At 52.7% G+C, this 20,533-nt stretch overlaps 1 protein-coding gene across 1 annotated transcript in view; it reads left to right on the forward strand.

The window, feature by feature from the left end:
- The window catches only part of PCCA (propionyl-CoA carboxylase subunit alpha), a 275,284-nt gene that overhangs the window by 101,572 nt on the left and 153,179 nt on the right, over positions 1-20,533 (forward strand). The window contains exons 10-12 of the mRNA XM_055119924.1: positions 5,916-6,018; positions 10,406-10,500; positions 12,285-12,435. Of these exons, the coding sequence (XP_054975899.1) occupies positions 5,916-6,018; positions 10,406-10,500; positions 12,285-12,435 (349 nt within the window). The remainder of the gene's footprint in view (positions 1-5,915; positions 6,019-10,405; positions 10,501-12,284; positions 12,436-20,533) is intronic.

A 20,533-nucleotide genomic window follows, 5' to 3' on the forward strand; every position in this document is an offset into this window, starting at 1 on the left:
TGTGCAGAAAGGACTCTCAGATGCCCAGAGGAGGCTGGTGAGCATGGGCTGGGGACTGGGAAAAGCCCGTCTCTCACGGCAGCCTCAGACCCAAGCCATGCGGCATGTTCTCGGATCCAGTCGGCGACTGGCAGTAGCAGCACGTGTGGGACTTGTCAGCACCAAGGGCCTTCCATCCTGCATGGCGTGGCCCTCGTAGGTCATTCAGTAGGCTTGGAGCTGATTAACGAGTCACTGTCACTGTCACTGTCATCCCGTTGCTCATCGATTTGCTCGAGTGGGCACCAGTAACGTCTCCATTGTGAGACTTGTTACTGTTTTTGGCATACCAAATACGCCACAGGTAGCTTGCCAGGCTCTGCCTTGTGGGCAAGATACTCTTGGTAGCTTGCCGGGCTCTCCGAGAGGGGTGGAGGAATTGAACCCGGGTCAGCCACGTGCAAGGCAAATGCCCTACCCGCTGTGCTATTGCTCCAGTCCATTAATGAGTAAGGAACCAAATAGTCTGTTTCAAATTGTGCTTTAAAAATGTTTTTTTTTAATATATATATAAAATTAAACCACTTTGTTTAATTTTGTTTGTTTTTGGGTCACACCCAGCGATGCTTTGGGGTTACTCCTGGCTCTGCACTCAGGAATCACTCCCCAAGGTGCCTCTGGGACCATATGGGATGCCGGGGATCGAACCCAGGGTGGCCATGTGCAAGGCAAAAGCCTCCCCGCTGGACGGTCGCTCCAGCCATTCACATTGTGCTTTTGAAAATCCTTTGATTCCTGTATTCCCGTAAACTTTCCCCGTGCAGCTTCTCTGTCACGCATTTATGCGAAGCATCGCCGCATCTCCCTGCCTGTAAAGTTCACGTCACCGCCAGCCTTATTTTGGCCTGTATGAAGAGGTTCCTGTGCTGCGTGGTTCTGTGGCAGGAACTCTGGGTTCGGGACCTCTTTCCTGGCCTGAAGCACAGTGGCCCACACCTGAGCGAGTCCTGGTTCTGAAGTGGGAGGCAGAGGAGGCACGGGAGTGTGAGGGTCGCTAGAGGACGGCCCGCGTGCGTGGCCGGGTCCCGAGGCTCATCCCGCAGGGAGTCCCAGGGCTGGGGGCTTCGGGAAGGACCCGGGAGCAGCCGGGGGGCCCAGAGAGGAGAGGAGGAGCCAGAGCGGGAGAGCAAGTCCCCGCCCCCCCCAGGGCCCAGGACAGCGAGGCTTGGGCCAGCTGGAAGGTTTGGGAGCCGTGTCCGGGGTGCTGGGCTGCCCCGTACCCGCGTCCACGCCCTTTCACGCCCTCTGCTCTCTCGGCCCCGTCGGAGGGTTTGGAGTAGCGCGGTCCCAGCCTCGGAGCTTTCATAATCCAGTCATCGTGCCTTCCGTGAGGCGCTCAGTGTTCTCCCTGGGGGAGAGGGGCGGCGCGTCTGTCTGTCTCAGGTCGCTGGGCCTGGTACCGAGGGTTTGTGACGGTTTCCAAGGGCTGCCCGGGGGCTGGCGAGACAGAACAGAGTGAGGCGACAGCGCTGGCCTTGCGTGTGGCCGGCCCGGGCGTGAGCCTCCGCGCCCGCCCGGTGCTTCCCCACCCGCGCCCTGCCCGCGCCCCGAAGGCCCCCTCCCGGCCAGCTGTCGGTGACTGAGGGGCACGATGCCCGCTTGGGAAGCTGCTGCCACAGGCTGTGGGGAAACCGGTGACGACGGCCCTCACCAGCGCTGGAGGGGCTTCGGAGAGCGCGTCACGCTGCAGGGGCCTGGGTCCACGCGGCGGCCGCGCCAGCCACGGCTCGTTGTTGCGTTGCTGTTGCTCTGAACCCCCCAGGCCCTCGAGTTGGCGTTTGTGAATCAGGCACGTAGACGGTAGCACGGCTCTGCTTGAAGACGGCTGTAGAGACGCCGAGAGACTGAGGCCGGGGCTAGGGCCGGGCACGGGGCCTTTGGTCTCCCAGACACAAGCACGTCTTCACCGAATTCCGGCCTCCTTGGAGGCCTCTCCACAGCTCGGCTGCGTTCTTCTGGGTTGCAGAACCTCACCTGTCTGTAGCGTGTTAGTATGTTTCTGTGTGCATGTTTCAGATCTGGTTGCCTTGGTGTGTGTGTGTGTGTGTGTGTGTGTGTGTCTGTACACGTGTGTGCGCGGGCAAATGTATATTCTCTATGTAGCATAGCTCATTGTTGTATAGTCCTATTCTTGCACAGTCTGTTCTCTTTTCCATGTGAATTTGTGTTATTATTATTTTCATCTCGGCCACCCCAAGCAGGGCCCCGGGTGCTCCTGCGGAAAATGGGCCGAGGTGGGCAGGCTTTTGAGGCTCACAGTGGGATCGTGCAGTGCCAGGGATCGAACTCAGGGTCTCATACATGTCCGGCACGTGCCTTGTCCCTTTGAGCTCTGTCCTGAGCCCACACAGCCCATTCTCCTGGGCTTTGTCTTCCCAAGGGGGATGTCTAGCCTTGTCGCCAGTGGGCAGCCCTGCCCCTGGGAGGGCAGCCTGGACCCAGGCAGCCCGCTGTCCGTCTCTGGAGTCACCCAGGGCCCCTCGCCCGGTGTCTTCTCCGTCACGAGGGAGCGAGGAGCTTCTCAGAGGAGCCTCCGGTGCAGAGAGGAGCACCATGGGCTGGAGCCTTGGCTTTGGAGGCAGGAGACCCGGGCTCCACCTCCAGCACGTCATCATCTCCCGAGCATCACGCCAGGAGGAGTTGCCCCGGTGTCCTGCAGGGTGAGGTCCAAAAAATGAAAATAAACCAAAAAAGGGAAAAAAACACAAACCCCCAGGAGTAGCAGCGTCTGCTGTGGTCCCAGCGTTAGCAAACAACCGGAAGCATGCAGTTCCGCTGCAGTAAGCTAGAACCTTGCCCGTGGAAAGTCGCCCGAGCAGTTCAGACGGTCACGCCCGCTTTCTTCTGGCCTAGATTTGAATGAAATGTTGTTCTGTGAACGGAGAAGGGGCAGTTCCAGGCTCTCACCCACCACCCCCAGGCTTTTGAGGCTGGAAGACTAGTTCCTATTTGATTTTTTTTTTTAATAGCCAGCTACTAAAAACGCCCCGGCACAGAGTTTCGTGATGAGCAAGTACTTACTGAGTGAATTTTGAACCGAGTGTAATGTGATGTTATTTATGCAATTTTTTAATTAACTCTAAAATATGCTGGTAATGCTTTCTACCTTGATTTTATTTCTGGCGGGCTTGGTTTGACTGCAAAATGAAACCTCTCCGTCATTACAGCAGACACAACCTGTACAGTGTTCTGTTTTTCCTTTGTGAATCATTGTATCCCGTCTAATAAAAAGTCGGTTATATGGTATTGAAAACAGTGATTCATTGTACTGTAGTTTCTTTGAGGTTTCTGTCTCCTGAGATCTGAAGTCCATTCCTCTAAATCAAAAAAGTAATGGAAGACGAAGAAAACTGATACTTTCCCCGAGAACTCTGAGGAAAAGGAATTTTTGCAATAAGCTTTGAAATTTATCTTCCACTCAGTGTTTATTTGCAATGTTGTATTTTTTAAGCACAGTCACAAATGAGTTATTTCTAATATTGTGATTCATAAATGAAAGGATTGGAAGAATTTTAATGTTGTATATTAAATACAGGGGTTGAATATGAGGATTTAGAAACTGCAGTTCCATGTGAATAAAGTTAAATGTTACAGTCTGAGTATAATGTCTGGAGAGTCATATTTTTGGTTTTGGGGAGCCGCATCTGAGTTTTTAATAGACCGATATAATCCATTTTATAGTGTATAAATTTAGTAAGTTTATTTTATAATAGTAGGAATTTTAATTATTAAAAAAATAGAAATGAAATATAAAGAAATCAAATTCATTTTTAAAAATTGTACGTTGTCAAGGCCAGAGAGATAGTATACTGGGTAAGTCACTTGCCTTGCATGTCACCAACCCGGGTTTGATCCCCGGCATCCCATACGGTCCCCTGTGCACCACCATGGGTAATTCCTGAGTGCAGAGCCAGGAGTAACCCCTGAGCATTGCTAGGTGTGGCTCAAAACCCAAAAGAAAAAAACCAATGAAACATTTTCAATTAATCAGTAACTTTGCGCCATTCTAGAGAAGTTCACTAAAGTTGCAGTGAGTGTGCAGGAAGCTGCATTCAGCGCTGTGTTGGAGATACTGGGCGTGTCCTCAGACTCCTCCTTGATCGTTCCTTCTCACACAGTCTGTGAGTGTTATATCCAGCTACGGACTCGACATACGCACTGTGCGTTTGGGGTAGGGGCTTGGGGCCACACGCAGAGGTACTTAGGTACTTACAGTGCCTGGATCTCTGCTCAGGAGTGACCCCTGCTGACGCTTATTTTCACAAATAACAACCACAAACATGTATGGTCACGTGACTCCGCACGTGGTGCCGAGAATTGAAGTGCGGTTGTCAGCGTGCAAGGCTCCTGCAGCACCGCGTGTTGTCGCGCCCGCCCCTCTGTGTTTGTGGAGCTGCATTTCCTGGTGTATGGGTCCCGTGAACATACATGTTGATGTTTTTTGTTTGTGAGAATAAGTCGTGTTGGGGTGAAGAAATAAACTCATGAGGTTGTATGGCATGTTCCATCCTAACACTTGGTGAAAAATACTGGTGTTCCCCCTTTCTTTTGGGGGAGGGAAACTTTGGGCCTCACCCGACAGTGCTCAGGGCTTGCTCCTGGCTCTGTGCTCAGGAACCACCCCTGGCAGGGGCCATATGGTATGGCGGGCATCAAATCACGGTTGGCGACTTGCAAGGCCAATACTCGACTCACTGTACTCTCTCTCCAGCCCTGGCCTTGTTCTCTCTTTATAAAACCTAGGATCAGGGAGATGAAATAACTCTCCACAGCGCCCCTGAGCAGAAGAGCTGCAGCCCAACCAAAGTGAGCTTAGTCGTTCTTCTATTAAGCGACTTTTTCTATGTTTTGTTCAGAAGCAAGACACTCTTTTTGTTTGTTTTGGGGTCACACCGGGATATTACTCGTACCTCTGCACTCAGGAATTACTCATGGCGTGCTTGGGGGACCCTATTTTGTGTGTGTGTGTGTGTGTGTGTATAGGGGGTTTAGCTTTTTGGGTCACACCTGGTGATGCTCAGGGGTTACTCCTGGCTTTGCACTCAGGAATTACTCCCGGTGGTGCTTGGAGGACCATATGGGGTGCTGGGAATCGAACCTGCGTTGGGCGTGTGTAAGGCAAACGGCCTACCTGCTGTATTATGGCTCCAGCCCCTTTGGGGACCCTATGGGATGCCAAGAATTGAATCCGGGTTGCCTGCATGCAAGGCGGACACCCTTCTCACTGTACTGTCTTAAGAAGCAAACCACTATTTTTTGTTGTTTTTTGGGTCACACCTGACGATGCTCAGGGGTTACTCCTGGCTCTGCACTTAGGAATCACTGCTGGTGGTGTTCAGGAGAAGACCATATGGGATTCCGGGGGTTGAACCAGGGTCAGCTGCATGTAAGGCAAATGCCCTACCTGCTGTGCTATATATATATAGCTCCAGCCTGAAGCAAACCACTCTTTTTTTTTTTTTCTTTTTCTTTTTGGTCACACCCGACGATACACAGGGATTACTTCTGGCTCATGCACTCAGGAATTACTCCTGGCAGTGCTCGGGGGACCATATGGGATGCTGGGAGTCGAACCCGGGTTGGCCACATGCAAGGCAAATGCCCTACCCGCTGTGCTATCACTCCAGCCCGCCAAAGCAAACCACTCTTACGATTCATTTATGTATTTCTTTTACTTATGTGTTTTTGGGGTGTATCTGGTGGTGCTCAGGGGACCGAGTGGTACAGGGGATTGAACCCGGGCTTCCTGCACGCAGGAATGTCTTCCCACCCTTTGTGCCATGTCCTGGGTCACACTAAGCATCTCTGAACACCAAGTTCTCCCTGACACCGGGGGCTGTGTCTTCGTCCTTAGGTTATTCTGTTTTCTTTTACAGGGATGGTTTTAGATTCTCATCTCAAGAAGCTGCTTCTAGTTTTGGCGATGACCGACTGCTAATAGAAAAATTCATTGATAACCCTCGCCATATAGAAATCCAGGTAGGTCCAGCTTCATGTATTTCATGATTATTATGGTTTTAGGATGACATCACCTCTTCCTGGTGGTGGGAAGGGTACCCTGGGGAAGGGCTGGGTGTTGGAACAGTGTATGTCTGAAACTCAGTCATGAGCAAATTTGCAACTGTGTATCTCACAGGGATTCAGTTAAAAAAAGAATTAAAAAAAAAGAAGAAAGATGAGGCTGGAGCGATAGCACAGCGGGTAAGGCATTTGCCTTGCACGCAGCCGACCTGGGTTCGATTCCCAGCATCCCATATGGTCCCCTGAGCACTGCCAGGGGTAATTCCTGAGTGCAGAGCCAGGAGTGAGCCCTGTGCATCGCTGGGTGTGACCCAAAAAGCAAAAATAAATACATAAATAAATAAGTAAAAATAAAAAAAGAAGAAAGATCACCTCTTATTGGAAACATTTTCTTCTATTTTCAATGAGTTGTCCTGCTATGTTTAAGATAAAAATGAAATAGTGTGAAAGGATATGTGTGTATGAATGGTAGTTCAGATGGGGATTTATTACATCTTTACTTATTTATCTTTGAGTTTGGAGGCCACACCCAGCAGTGCTCAGAGGTGACTTCCGGCCCTAGATTCAGAAATCGCTCCTGGCGGGCTCGTGGGACCATATGAGGTACTAGGGATTGGACCTTGGTTGGCCGCGTGCAAGGCCAAGGCCATACCCACTGTACTACTGCTCTGACCCCAGATAAATATTTCACTTCACCTGCTACAGTATGATGGGGATCAACATCTCGGGAGAAACAGGAGAGGGTCTCGACGTCAGACAGAGGACAGTGGAGTTGGCCGAGGTTCTCTGCCAGGATTCACTCGGAGCTAATTTTACACAGCTTGGCTACAAAAGTGGCACCAGCCAGTTAAAACTGCAGCAACACGTGTTTCTGAAACTGTATCTCAAGTAAGAAATAAGATTGTGTCTCCAAGGACATCTGTGTAATTGGAGTAGCACTTTTCTTCCCTGCAGAACTTCTCTGCACTCACAACGTGGCCAGCTGACTCCTGAGAGGGCCTTTGATCTGTCTCCGCTCCCTCACTGCGGTCCCTCCTGGACGGGGAGGGGGCTGTCTCAGCCCACGGAGCTGCTGGCCCCTGAGATAATGGGCCACACACCGTCCTGTCAGGGCTCAGGCATCGGGGAGCCGGGGGAGTCAGGAAAGTGACCGGAAGGGCCAGTGTGTAAAGCAGTCGAATTTACCCAGCAGTCACAGCTGGAGCTGACCACGGTGTGCCACAGTCAGTGGGACCCAACAGGCATGGCTGGAGTTAACCGCCGTGTGCCACAGCTTGTGGTACTTAGCACCCCTGGCCTGAGTTAACTGCTGTGTGCCACAGTTTGTGGTACTTAGCACCCCTGGCCTGAGTTAACCGCCGTGTGTCACAGCTTGTGGTACTTAGCACTCCTGGCCTGAGTTAACTGCTGTGTGCCACAGTTTGTGGTACTTAGCACCCCTGGCCTGAGTTAACTGCTGTGTGCCTCAGTTTGTGGTACTTAGCACTCCTGGCCTGAGTTAACTGCTGTGTGCCACAGTTTGTGGTACTTAGTTAGCACTTATGGCTGGAGTTAATTGCTGTTTGGGCACAGTCCGTGGTACCCAGCACACACGGTGGGAGTCCTGCTGCCACATTCCGTGGTCCCCTCATAGGTGCGTCAGCCCATCAGAAGATCAGGGCTCTTGATCACCAGCGCACATGGTGAGATGGGAACCCGGGGTTCTTTCGAGACTCCTTGGAAGTGCTCAGGAGCAGGGAGTGAGTGGAGCTGTGGGACTGTGGCTGCTGGAGCAGCTTAGGGCAGGACAGAACGGCTCCGAGTGGAACTGGGAGGCCACGGACTCGAGAGAAACACAAACGATTCTAAGTTCTAATCGTGGGGAGTATTTCTGAGAATTCTCCCTCGTTGTCTTTATTACTCCGAGACTGAGGCTGCTTTTGTGTCCTTGCTAAGTAGAATCAAGAAGCTTGAGCACTGTCACAGTTAAACATTTTTCTGGGGCCAGAGTGATAGTGCAGTGGGTAGGGCATGAGCCTTGCCTTGCAAGCCCGCCAGGAGAGCTGGTTGTGACCTCAAAAAAATAATACAAACAAAAACATTTTTTTCCCCTTAAACTGCACAGTGGGTAGGGCTCTAGCCTTGCATGTGTCTGACCTGGGTTCGATCCCCGGCATCCCGTAGGGTCCCCTGAGCTCCTCTAGGCGTGGTCCCTGAGTGCAGAGCCAGGAGGAATCCCTGAGTGAGGACTGCTGGCGGGGCCCCCAAACAAACCAACCAAAATAATTTCCCCTACATTTGGTTTTGTTTTGGGCGGTGGGGACCTCTCAGATAGTGCTCATGGGGCCCGGGGGCGACCCAGCTCCGACACAAGGGTCCAGAGCCACGGCGCCAGGGACTGCTAGGACCTGGTGCTGGGGCTCGGACTCAGCACATGCAGAGCTCACACGTGCCTTCAGGCGCCCTGCGTGCGGCCACCCACCCAGGCCCAGGGAAGAAGGCTGGCACATCGCATTTCCTGTCTCTAAGTCTGTCTTCTCGTCTTGAATTCTTCCCATTTTGGTGGCTCATTCCTAAGAATTAATTTTGTGATCAGGTGTGTGTGTCTCTGTTTGTGTGTGTGTGTTATATGCTACTTTGCCTGTTACAATCATGATTTAAAATCCACCCCCCCTACCCCAGCATAGTACCTGCTATTTATAACGCAGGAGAAAACCCAGTGACGTACTCAGGGAGGGAGTCTGGCTGTTCGGAGCTAAAATTAGTGCCGAGTCTCCGGTTTCCAGAGCAGCGTTTATCTCTCGGAGCGTAGCGTATGCCGTTAGTAACGCACACCTACTCTTTCATCCTGCAGACAGACGAGGGCCGCCCGACAGCCCGGCCTTCTGTGCAGGGAGCTGAAAGGGTCTCTCTTAGGGTCGCCAGCTTTAGCTGCTACAATAATGCGTTAAGTTTGCATTTCAGATAAACAGTGAATTTTTATGACTGCAGATGTATTCCAGACATATTTGGGACAGGTTTTTTTAATTACCCTTTCCCATTATTTACCGAAGATTTAAATTTTACTGGGTGTTATATCACCTGGCAACCTCCACTCATTTCCCTATGCTGCAAATGGAAAAACAGTAATATCTATAAACTTCAGACATTTCATCACCTCCCGGTAACATAAACAAAGCCCAGGAAGTGGACCAGCATCTTGGCTCCCCTGGGATGTAGATAAACGGGCCTTCCTGTGCCACGGCCGTGTGACCTGTTTGCGGGAGTGGGAAGAGGGGCTCCCCTCAGGCTGCTGTGCGAGCCCGTGTCCCCACCACACCCGGGCTGGCTTCCCAGGGAGGCACGAGGACGCTGCAGTCTGACCCGCGGTGTTGGGGATGGAACCCGAGAATTTTGTCTTTGTCTTTTTGATAAAGTTGTGGATGCTTCTAGTGCAGTGCTCAGGGGCTACTCCTGCCTCTGTGCTCAGGGGTTGTTCCTGGGGTGCTGGGGCCTTGAGCCCTTTATCCAACATTTCGGGGTTGTCGGTCTGGCTGTTCTCTCTGAGCACCAGCACACAGTGGCCTCATGTGTGTGTATGAGTTTGTGAGATACGTGGAAGTGTGATCAAGCGTGTCCTAGTGGGTCTGGGGTGAGCAGCCTGGGGGAGAGGGGTGGAGGCCAGTGTATGCAAGCATGTGTGAGCATGTCTGAGCAAGTGCACGCTTGTGAGAGCATGTGCTGGCATGTCTGAGTGAGTGTGTGTGTTTGCGCATGTGCTAGCTTGTCCAAGCCTGCCAGCGTGTGTGAGTGTGTGTTGGCATGTCCAAGAGTGTGTGAGCATGCTCGAGCATGTATGAACATGTGCTAGCATGACTGAGTATGAACATGTCTGAGCATGTGTGAGTGTGAGCATGTCTGAGAATGTGCTAACATGTCCAAGCATGTGCTAGCCTGCGAGCATGTGCTAGCATGTCTGAGCTAGTGTGAGTGTGTCTGAGCATGTGCTAGCATGTCTGAGCTAGTGTGAGTGTGTCTGAGCATGTGCTAGCATGCCCGAGAGAGTGTGACTATGTTTGAGCATGTGCTAGCGTGTCTGAACAAGTGTGTGTTGAGCATGTGTTAGCATGTCTGAGTGTGAGCGTGTCTGAGCATGTGCTAGCATGAGTGTGAGCATGTCTGAGCATGTGCTAGCATGAGTGTGAGCATGTCTGAGCATGTGCTCGCATGTCTCAGTGAGCGTGTCCGAGCATGTGCTAGCATGTCTGAGCGAATGTGAGTGTGTCCAAGCGTGTCCGAGCGTGTGCTCCAGGCGTGTGGAGTGGCTGGGGAGCGGGAGGCCTGCAGGGGCCGTGCTCCCTCTCATGGCTGTGCTGTTGCCCCCCAGGTTTTAGGTGACAAGCACGGAAACGCCCTGTGGCTCAATGAGAGAGAGTGCTCCATCCAGCGGAGGAATCAGAAGGTGGTGGAGGAGGCGCCCAGGTGAGCCGGCAGCCCCGGGACCACCCGCATTGGCTCGGGGGGCTGCCAGGGGCCAGGGTGTCCGGCCGCAGCGTGGGGGCTGGGAGGGGCGGCGTGGGGCTGCTGCTGTGGTCTGTGGGGTGTGCGCTGGGGGAGCTGCTGGGCTCCCCGGGCCCTCAGTGCCAGGCGGCTGCTCCCGGGCTCCCCCCGGTTCTGGGTGCTCGGGTGGTACTTGCTCGTGTGGTTGATGTCCCCAGTTTGGGATGGAGAGGCAGTACAGCGGGCAGGGCGCTCGCTTTGCCTGTTCCTGACCTGGCTTCAAGCCCTGGTGCCCCGCAGGGTCCCCTGAGCCCCCCCAGGAGTGAGCCCCAAGCACCCCAGGTGTGTCTCCCTCCCACCCCCGAGTTGCCAAAGGTCCGACAGGCTGAGTTCACGCTCTGCGTGCAGAGGCCCGGTTCAGTCTGACTTGCGTCATCCTTCGAACACTGCCATGCGTGGCTGCACAGCTGAAACAGTAACAGCATAGAAGTCCCTCGTTGAATGTACCATCTGTGTCTCCGTGCCAGGCACAAGCCCCAGGCCTGAGCGAAGCCCGCACTGCCCCCTGCGCGCCGGCCCTGCTCTTCTCACTAGCTGGGCGCCGAGGGATGCGGCCGATGGAACTTTAGTCAGCCTGGCCCTGTGGCTGTTGCACTGTGTCCGTACTTGCTGGGATCAGTCTCCGTGAATATTAATAAATTTTTGATCACAGATGACGGTGAAATCTCCAATCCTGTTTACATTAGTTTTTTGAGAAGAAGGCGATGCTCTAGTGTTTGAAAGCCCCGTGGGACCGGAGAGAGAGGACAGGGATGTCTCTGGCTCCGAAGCCCTTATTTAATACACACTGTTGATTCCTTCGTGCTGGACTTGTGGTGCCAGGGGCTGGGGCCTGGCTCCTTCCTGAACACGGCAACTCGGTGCCGAGGTTGTCAGCGCCGTGTACTTAGGAGCACTGGCTAGCCGGCACTGTGCTCAGGGCGTCCCGAACACTGGAATCAGTGTCCAGAGGCAGAACACGCAGCCCTAGACCCAGTCTGGAAGGGGCGTGGGTTCTAGCGGGAGCTGAACCGAGAAGGCAGCGGGGCCCGGGTTGACCAGAGCAGGGAATCTGCGTGTTGGCAGTCTCAGGTTTTCCATTGCTGCTGGTCACGGATGACAACATACATCCCGCGAGTGTCAACTCAGCGGTAAGAAAGACAGTTTAAGAAGCGGGTAACTTTGCAAGCGAGTACCGTGGTGAATAAAGAGCAGAGCATGAGTGGCGGGTGCCAGTGCCCTGTTAGTTGGCAAGACTCGCCCAGTTTGCAGCTTCCAGCAAATTTGAGTCGATGTCCAATTTTACTAATCATTCGCTGTTTCTGACTTGGCTCTTTATTTGGACTCTGGGGCCGAACCAGGCAATGCTCAGGGGTGGTTCCTGCTTCTGTGTTCGTGGTCACTCCTGGTGGCGCTGGGCTTCTGCCCCCACACCCCCCTTGCAGAATCTGCGCTCCATCCCTTCCTGCCATCTCCCCGGCCCAGTCCGTGTATATTTTATAAACCAAAATGCCCATCTGAGGAGGAGGGCTCAGCTCGGTGGACCCCGAACCAGAAGCCGTGTTTAAGCGTGTGGTACCCAGTAATGCCACGTGCGTTCCAGGCACACAGGAACGTGCGTCGCTGAGTGAGGCCAGCGGGCATACCTGAGCCAGCCGGTAACACTTCTCCCTGTTGCTCACAGAAGCTCACTTGGTTCGGGTTTCACAGTGTTTCTGCTCTTGCAGCGTGTTCCTGGACCCCGAGACGCGCAGGGCGATGGGGGAGCAGGCAGTCGCCCTGGCCAAGGCCGTGAAGTACAGCTCCGCGGGCACCGTCGAGTTCCTTGTGGACTCCCAGAAGAACTTCTATTTCTTGGAGATGAACACGAGACTCCAGGTACTGGGAACGCCCCTCTCCATCCTCTCCGCCCCTGTCCATCCCTCTCTGCCCCTCTCCTCCCCTCTCTGCCCCTCTCCATCCCTCTCTGCCCCTCTCCATCCTCTCTGCCCCTTTCCATCCTCTCCACCCCTCTCCTTCCTCTCTGTCCCTCTCCATCCCTCTCCTCCCCTCTCTGCCCCTCTCCATCCCTCTCTGCCCCTCTCCTTCCTCTCTGCCCCTCTCCATCCCTCTCCTCCCCTCTCTGCCCCTCTCCATCCCTCTCTGCCCCTCTCCTCCCCTCTCTGCCCCTCTCCATCCCTCTCCTCCCCTCTCCATCCCTCTCCGCCCCTCTCTGTCCCTCTCTGCCTCTCTCTTCCCCTCTCCACTCCTCTCCTCCCTCTCTTCCCCTCTCCAATCTTCTCCTCCCTTCTCCATCCCTCTCCTCCCCTCTCTGCCCCTCTCCATCCTCTCCGCCCCTCTCCTTCCTCTCTGCCCCTCTCCTCCCCTCTCCTCCCCTCTCCTCCCCTCTCCATTTCTCTCCATCCCTCTCCTCCCCTCTCCATCCCTCTCCTCCCCTCTCCTCCCTCTCTGTTCCTATCCTTTCTGCTCCCTCGAAAACCACTTTAAAATCCTCAACCACCTCTCATCCTCAAAAACCATCTCCTGAACTGTGGCGTAAAGATTTCCTCTTTGAATCTCAGGTTGTTTGTTTGTTTGTTTTGGGGCTGCACGTGGCGATGCTCAGGGATTACTCCTGGCTCTGCACTCGGGGGCTCGGAAGACCACGTGTGGATCAAATGTGGGTTGGCCACAGGCAAGGCGAGCGCCCTCCCCACTGCGCTGCTGTTCCAGAGCCCTGACTCTCAGGTTCACGTACTTAATGGTCCTCACGGTGTCACTTTGCTTTATGTTGGGAGTTTTGCTCTGGCTGTTTTTTTTTTTTTGCTTTTTGGGTCACACCTGGCGATGCACAGGGGTTACTCCTGGCTTTGCACTCAGGAATTACTCTTGGCGGTGCTCAGGGGACCCTATGGGATGCCGGGGATCGAACCCGGGTCGGCCGCGTGCAAGGCAAATGCCCTACCCGCTGTGCTATCGCTCCAGCCCCTCTGGCTGGTTTTCTTGAACCCTCTCGAGCTCTAGGTTCCAGGGCCCTTTAGAGAACCCACTACAGGGGCACAGCCAGTGCCCGTGTTCTTCCGGGGAGGGAGCAGGGCTGCCCTTGGGAGTGCTCTGCTGAATGTGTGTGTGTGTGTGTGTGTGTTTGCGTGTGTGAGAGGGTGTGTGAGTCTGTGTGTGCGTGATTATGTGTATGCGTGAGGGTGTGTGAGTGTGTGTTTGCATGTATGTGTGTGAGTATATGTGTGAGTGTGTGTGTGTTTATGTGTTTGAGTGTGTATGAGTGTATGTATGTGATATGTGTGTGTTAGTGTGAGAGAGTGTCGTGTGTGTGTGTGTGTGTGTGCATGTGTGTTTGGGGGTGGTGGGGAGGCTCTCCCTGGAACTTCTAACTTCCTGTTCTCAGTTGGCGTCGTTGTCCCTGGCTTTCCTGCCTTCCCTTCCCCCCTGCCGGAAACGTGTCCGGCCCTACAGAGCTGCCCTGACCACGGATCGCCGTCCAGTGAAGCCCACGGTGGAGGCCTGGAGCCTCCCGCTGCTGCCCTTCTCGCCCCCACCGTCCAATTTTCCTGCAGCTCTGCTCTTGGCTGCGTGAGAGACGCCTCCTTGCTTTGAGTCACACATCCAGCCAGTCTCGATAATTTCTCTCATCTTTGTAACTTTTTTCTTTAACTTCCGGAGCCTCCTGAGTGATGTTCTGGAGGCCCAGGAGCCCTCCTGGCAATGCTCGGCTGACGTGGGGAGCGTCAGGGACCGTGTGGTACTGAGGGTGGGCCTGGGGTCAATTGCATGGTGTCCTAGGCCTGCGCCCCGTGCTGCCCGCCGCGCCCTCTCTCCAGACCTTGCGGCCGGTGGGAATCTGGTTTCTCCCTAGCCCCGACTCCCGCTAGTCCCCTTTGCAGGACTTGCCACAGCTTCCGGGACGTTTGGTTTGTCTCCCCTCGCATGTGGTTTGCATCCATTTCCAGGGCTGCCATGACGAATGATCACAAATTGGGAAAGATCCCGCCCCCCAACCAAGAGGGAAAGATTCCGCCCTGTGAGGAGAGCACTCTGAAATCAGGGTGCCGCCTGTGCTTGCCTGGGCTGTCTGCTGCTCTCCCGGCACCGTGTGGGAGACTCCTGCCGCCTCACTGAAACCCCCAAAGTGAAAAAAGTAGGAGGGAAACTAAGAGTAGAGCTCCCCTATAACCCTGCAGTTCCGCTTCTGAGGCTGTACCCTGGTGACTCCTGAACATGGACTCAAAAAGGTCTGCTGTTCACAGCATCTTAGCCGGGATGCACTGGAAGGCCTGCGGCAGGGGAGGGAGAAGGACATCGGGCCTTGAATATCGCACGAGAATATCACAAAGAAAGAGGGAAGATTGCAACTCCCTGTGACTCCTAGACTCCTAGTCGCACTAAGGGAAGTAAGTCAGAGGCGAAGGACAGATGGCTGGCCTCTCACTCATCTGTGGGACATGGAGTGATGGGCAAAGGGGACGGGCAGCATGGATGGGCTCACCAGACCCTGCGCTTTTGGGCACAAAACACTCCAATAAACGGGGGAGGGAGGGAAGGAAGAGGTGGGCTAGGAGTGACCTGGGGCAGCGTGGAGAGTCTCCGCCACAGGGATGGTGGGAAAGGTGTCACACTGCAGGGTCATGCAAGTCATCGCTACCGTAACCGTGTTTCCCGAAATTTTATTTTTTCTTTTGGGTCACACCCGGTGATGCTCAGGGCTGACTCCTGGCTCTGCACTCAGGAATTACTCCTGGTGCTGCTCGGGGGACCCTATGGGATGCTGGGAATCAAACCCAGGTAGGCTGCGTGCAAGGCAAACGCCCTACCCGCTGTGCTATCACTCCAGCCCGTTTCCCGAAATATCATATAGATAGATCGCAAAGATTTTCTTTTTTCTTTTTTTTGCGGTTCCCTGAGCACAGAGCCAGAAGTAAGCCCTGAGCACCGCTGGCTGTCGCCTGACCCTCCTCCCCGCAAGGGGAGCGATTAATATCTATTTGTAGAATTTGCACAGGTGCTAACTCAGTAGTTGTTCAAAACTTACGATACACCCACTTAAAACCACCTTTTTTTTGTCTGCATTCTATTCTTCTGAATATCTTTAGAATCCAGAGTTTGTATTTTGGAGATTAATATGATTTGGATTAAGAGTCTTTGCAACTAAGTGTGACTAATTTGATAATTAGCTGGGAAATCATGTTTTCGATTAAAATGAAGACTTCGTTATGTCATGAGCTGAATAATAGCTTGTAATATGATTCTGAAGGCAATTTGAAGCAGTAAAAAAAATTGCATTTATGCCAGACCCAAGAGATTCCAGATCATTTTGCTGGGATGTTTATCAGAATGTGGAGAATTAACAGATCTCACTTTTTAAGGGTGCTTTATTTCTTTTTTTTTTTTTTTTGAAGTAAATAGATTTTATTCAGAAGTTTCTGAGGGAGGGAGGAAGGGATAAGTGAGAGAGAGAGTGATAGTAAGAATAACGCGCTCAGGGGAGAACGCGGGCTTCTCCAAGGGTGGAGGAAGCTCTACACACATCCTAGCACTGGACACGAAAGCATGAAAGTACACATCTCAAGGGGGGAGATGCGGGCGACACATGTGCTCAGCCACATGGCACAAGCAGCACATGGGCTCAGGCAGCATATGCGCGCCAAGGGTGCTTTATTTCTGTGTTTTGTTTTATTATTTATTTTGGGCTCATTTATTCCAATTTAGAGCTTTTCTATGGTCTTCCCTTGGAGATTTTTGGCATGTTATCTCCAAAAGTTGATATTCACATGAAAAACCTCAGTGCAGTCACGTAGGTGCCTGTGCTTGCATTTGGGGGAGGGGATCCATCCCTGATGGTCCTCAAGGCTTGTTGCTGGCTCTGCTCAGGGGTCCCTCCTGGCTGTATTGGCGTCGGGAGATCAAACCCTGGCTGGCCCTGCAAGGCGAGCATCTTACCCTCCGTAGTATCTCTCGAGCCCCAGAAAGTATTTGTTCTGAAGTCTTTTTTTGTTTTTGTTTTTGTTTTGCGGCCACACCCAGTAATGCTCAGGGGTCACTCCCGGCAGGCTTGGGGTCTGACCACATGGGATGCTGGGATTAAAATTTGGGTTGGCCGTGTGCAAGGCAAGCGTCCTGCCTACTGCACTGTCAGTCCAGCCCCTGGGCTTGCATTTTAAAAATTTTTTTGGCTTTTTCGATCATACCCGGCGATGCTCAGGGGTTACTCCTGGCTCTGCACTCAGGAGTTACTCCTGGCGGTGCTTGGGGGACCATAAGGGATGCTGGGGATCGAACCCGGGTCGGCCATGTGCAAGGAAAACACCCTACCCACTGTACTATCACTCCGGCCCACTGTGCTTGCATTTTTAAAAAAATCTTGGATAACTTTCCCAAAAAATGATATTAACTCTCAAAGAGAGGTTACAAATGAACTTCAGGAAAAAAATCAACACTCTAAAGAATTTAATTTGCGGGCTGAGGAGATGGCTCCAAGGACTGGAGCACGTGCTCTTTGCATGGAGGAGCCCCAGATTCTGCCCCTGGGCCCATTGTCCCGCCAGCACTTTGGGACGTGACCCCTCCAAGCCCTCCTGGGTGTCGCCTCCACAACTGCAAACCGGAACAGATGTCGTTGTGTGAGATCCGATGGCCCAGTTCTCCGTGGATTCCTCCCGACTCAGACACGTCCGTTTCCCTCGTAAGGGTCAGGGTTTCCCTTTTCTCACACTGACCTGCCATCACCACATAGCCGTTCCGAGCCTCTGTGATGAGGAGTCGGAACAGAGCCTTGGAAAGTTCCCCCTGCATGTTCCAGAAACTTCTGAGATCACGTAGACAAGTCAGGGTTTCTTTTAATAGTAGACTTTCTCGCCTTCAAATTTCTTTACTAACCTTAAATTATAACACTTAAGGCACATTCACTAACTTCTTTCTCTTCTCAGATTTACGTTATCTCTAATTAGTGTTTCAGTTTGAGCTAAAAGGCCTATAATTTTCTTTTTCTTCCTTTTTTTTTTTCCTTTGAAATTTCCTGATGGAATTGTCACTTTTTGCAGCTTCAGAACTTGTACATTTTTTTGCGGGGGGGTGGGGGGGAGGTGGCGGCCACACCTGGAGATGCTCAGAGCTTACTCCTGGCTCTGCACTCAGGGATCACTCCTGGCGTTGCTTGGGGACCATATGCATGTGGGATGCCGGTGATCGAACCCAAGTTGACCACGTGCAAAGCAAGCGTCTTACCCATTGTCCTGTCTCTCTGGCCTCAGCTTGTACGTTTTCCCTAGTGAAAGGTCATGAGGAGCGTGGTCACGTCTGCCGAGTGTCATCTGAGCTGTTTCTGGAGGGGCTCTGGTGCATGACGGCGGGGGTGGGGGGTGTCTTTGTGTCTTCCCCTGGGTTCAGGTGACTGGTCCAGTTCGGTTCAGTTGGCACTCCCTCGTCAGAAGGAGCCTTGTTCTCTTCATGTGCTTCATTTTAATGTTGCTTCTTTGGGCTACACCCACTGGTGCTCAGGCTTCCTCCTGGCTCTGTGCTCAGGGACCACTCTGGTTGGTGCTTGAGGGGTTGGAACACTCTGGTTATGGTGGGGAGCAGTGACTTTGTACATTAGTACCATAAATTTTGTACTCTTGGAACCATGTTACCTAAACCATGATAAAAGAGTTAACTATTTTTAGAAGAGAAATAAAAATGACTCTCTGTGCCACATTGCAATCATACCATTTTCTTCCACAGAAGCTCTCTTAACACCATCTTGTTGCTAGAATTCTATACGTTAGTCCCTTCCTTTTATTTTTATTTATTTGTTTATTTATTTTTTGCTTTTTGGGTCACACCCAGCGATGCTCAGCGGTCACTCCTGGCTCTGCATTCAGGAATTACCCCTGACTGTGCCCAGGGGACCATATGGGATGCTGGGAATTGAACCTGGGTTGGCCTTGTACAAGGCAAATGCCCTACCCGCTGTGCTATCACTCCAGCCCCCAGTCCCTTCCTTTTAATATTTTTCTTTTTTTAAGAATTCAGGTGTGTGTAGATCATATCATTTCACTAGTTTACCTGTGGATATTTCCCCCAGTGTTTTGCTCGTAACAAATAGTGTAATTAGTCACTGATCCCTCCCTCCCACCTTGTTTTTCGGGGTGGGGTCTAGCCTCACCCATGCTTGACAAATGGCCTAGCTTTGAGCCCTTTCCCAGAGCCCAGGGATGGCTTTCATGGCTCCCTTTCCACTTGCAGAAGTAGAGTTGGTGGGAAAGACGTGCTTTTAGAACTTGGTTTTGTTTTCAGGCGAAGCCAGGCTCCCAGTGATTACCAGGGGACCCGGCATGCCAGGGATTGAACTCGGGGCACCTGCATAGCACGTGTGTGCTCCAGGGAACAGAGAGATCGTCTGGGGGAAGGTGCTTGCGTTGAACACACCTGACCTGGCTTGGTTCCCAGCACCACTGACATCCTCTGAGCACTGCTGGGAGTGAGCCCTGAGCACAGACATGGGAGTAAGCCCTGAGCACTGCCAGCTGCTGCCTCCAAAACCAACATCAACAATCTTTGCACTCTAGCCTGTTGAACCATCTCCCTCACTCCCTGACCGAGCCTCCCCCACTCCCGGACTGAGCCATCTCTCTCACTCGCTGACTAAGCTGCCTCCCTCACTCCCTGATTGAGCCGCCTCCCTCACTCCCTCACTCCCTGACTGAGCCGCCTCCTTCACTCCCTGACTGAGCCATCTCTCTCACTCCCTGACTGAGCCATCTCTCCCACTCCCTGACTGAGCCGTCTCCCTCACTCCCTGACTGAGCCATCTCTCCCACTCCCTGACTGAGCCGCTTCCCTCACTCCATGACTGAGCCATCTCTCTCACTCCCTTACTCCCTGACTGAGCCGCCTCCCTCACTCCATGACTGAGCCGTCTCTCTCACTCCCTGACTGAGCCGCCTCCCTCACTCCATGACTGAGCCGTCTCTCTCACTCACTGACCCTCAGTTGCTTTTCACAGGAGAGAGATCTTTTGTCTTTCTATTTTTTTTAACCATTAAAAAAATTGTTATTCAGGGACTGGAGTGATAGCATAGCGGGTAGGGCATTTGCCTTGCACGCGGCTGACCCGGGTTCGATTCCTAGCATCCCATATGGTTCCCTTAGCACCTCCAGGAGTGATTCCTGAGTGCAGAGCCAGGAGTAACCACTGTGCCTCGATGGGTATGACCCCAAAAGAAAAATAAAATTATTCTTGTATCATGGTGAGATACACAGTTACAAAGTTGTTCTGCCTTTCCACTTTTGGATGGCGGTGAAAGATACTGTCATATTATCATTCATATTTTTATTATTACGAGTGAGGCTGAATTTTTCCTTCGCACTTCTTTCTCTGAGGCCTTCCAGAACCACACTGCCCCTTCCCCCGGGGCAGCAAAGGTGCCCCTGCCTGCAGCCTCCCCTGGGGCGGAGTGGGTGGGACTCGGCTGGTCTGTTGATTGATGACTTGCGTTTTCTTTTCTTTATAAATTTAATTTTATTTTGGGCACCGTGGTTTGCAAACCCTTCCTCTGTAAACTGTCCGAGCACCGCGTCCTCCACCCATGAGCCCGGATCCCCCCACAGCTATCCCAGGGCCCCGCCTCCAGTCCCTCCCGTGCTCAGCCGCCTGCTGAAGCGAGCTTCTCAGTCTGTTTCCTTGAGCATTTGTTATTCCCCTACAGTGTTTCTTTCGAGCCCTCCCCTGAGTGAGGTCACCCTGGTCTCTCTCTCTCCCGAGGCTGACTGTACCCAGGTAGCAGTGAATCGCAGGATTTCATCCTTTCTCACAGCCAAGTAATATTCCACGGTGTATATGTGCCGCCGTTTCTTGAACTCATCTGCTCTTGGGAACTGAGTTATGTCCAGACTTGGGCTATTGTGATTCAGTGTTCCAGTGAATATAGGGGTGCACATGTCTTTTCTGTACTGAGTCTTTGGGCCCTAGGAGCAGATGTCCAGAGTGGAATTGTGGGTCCAG

This window comes from Sorex araneus, chromosome 1 (assembly GCF_027595985.1).
Source record: "Sorex araneus isolate mSorAra2 chromosome 1, mSorAra2.pri, whole genome shotgun sequence".
Lineage (NCBI taxonomy): Eukaryota > Metazoa > Chordata > Mammalia > Eulipotyphla > Soricidae > Sorex > Sorex araneus.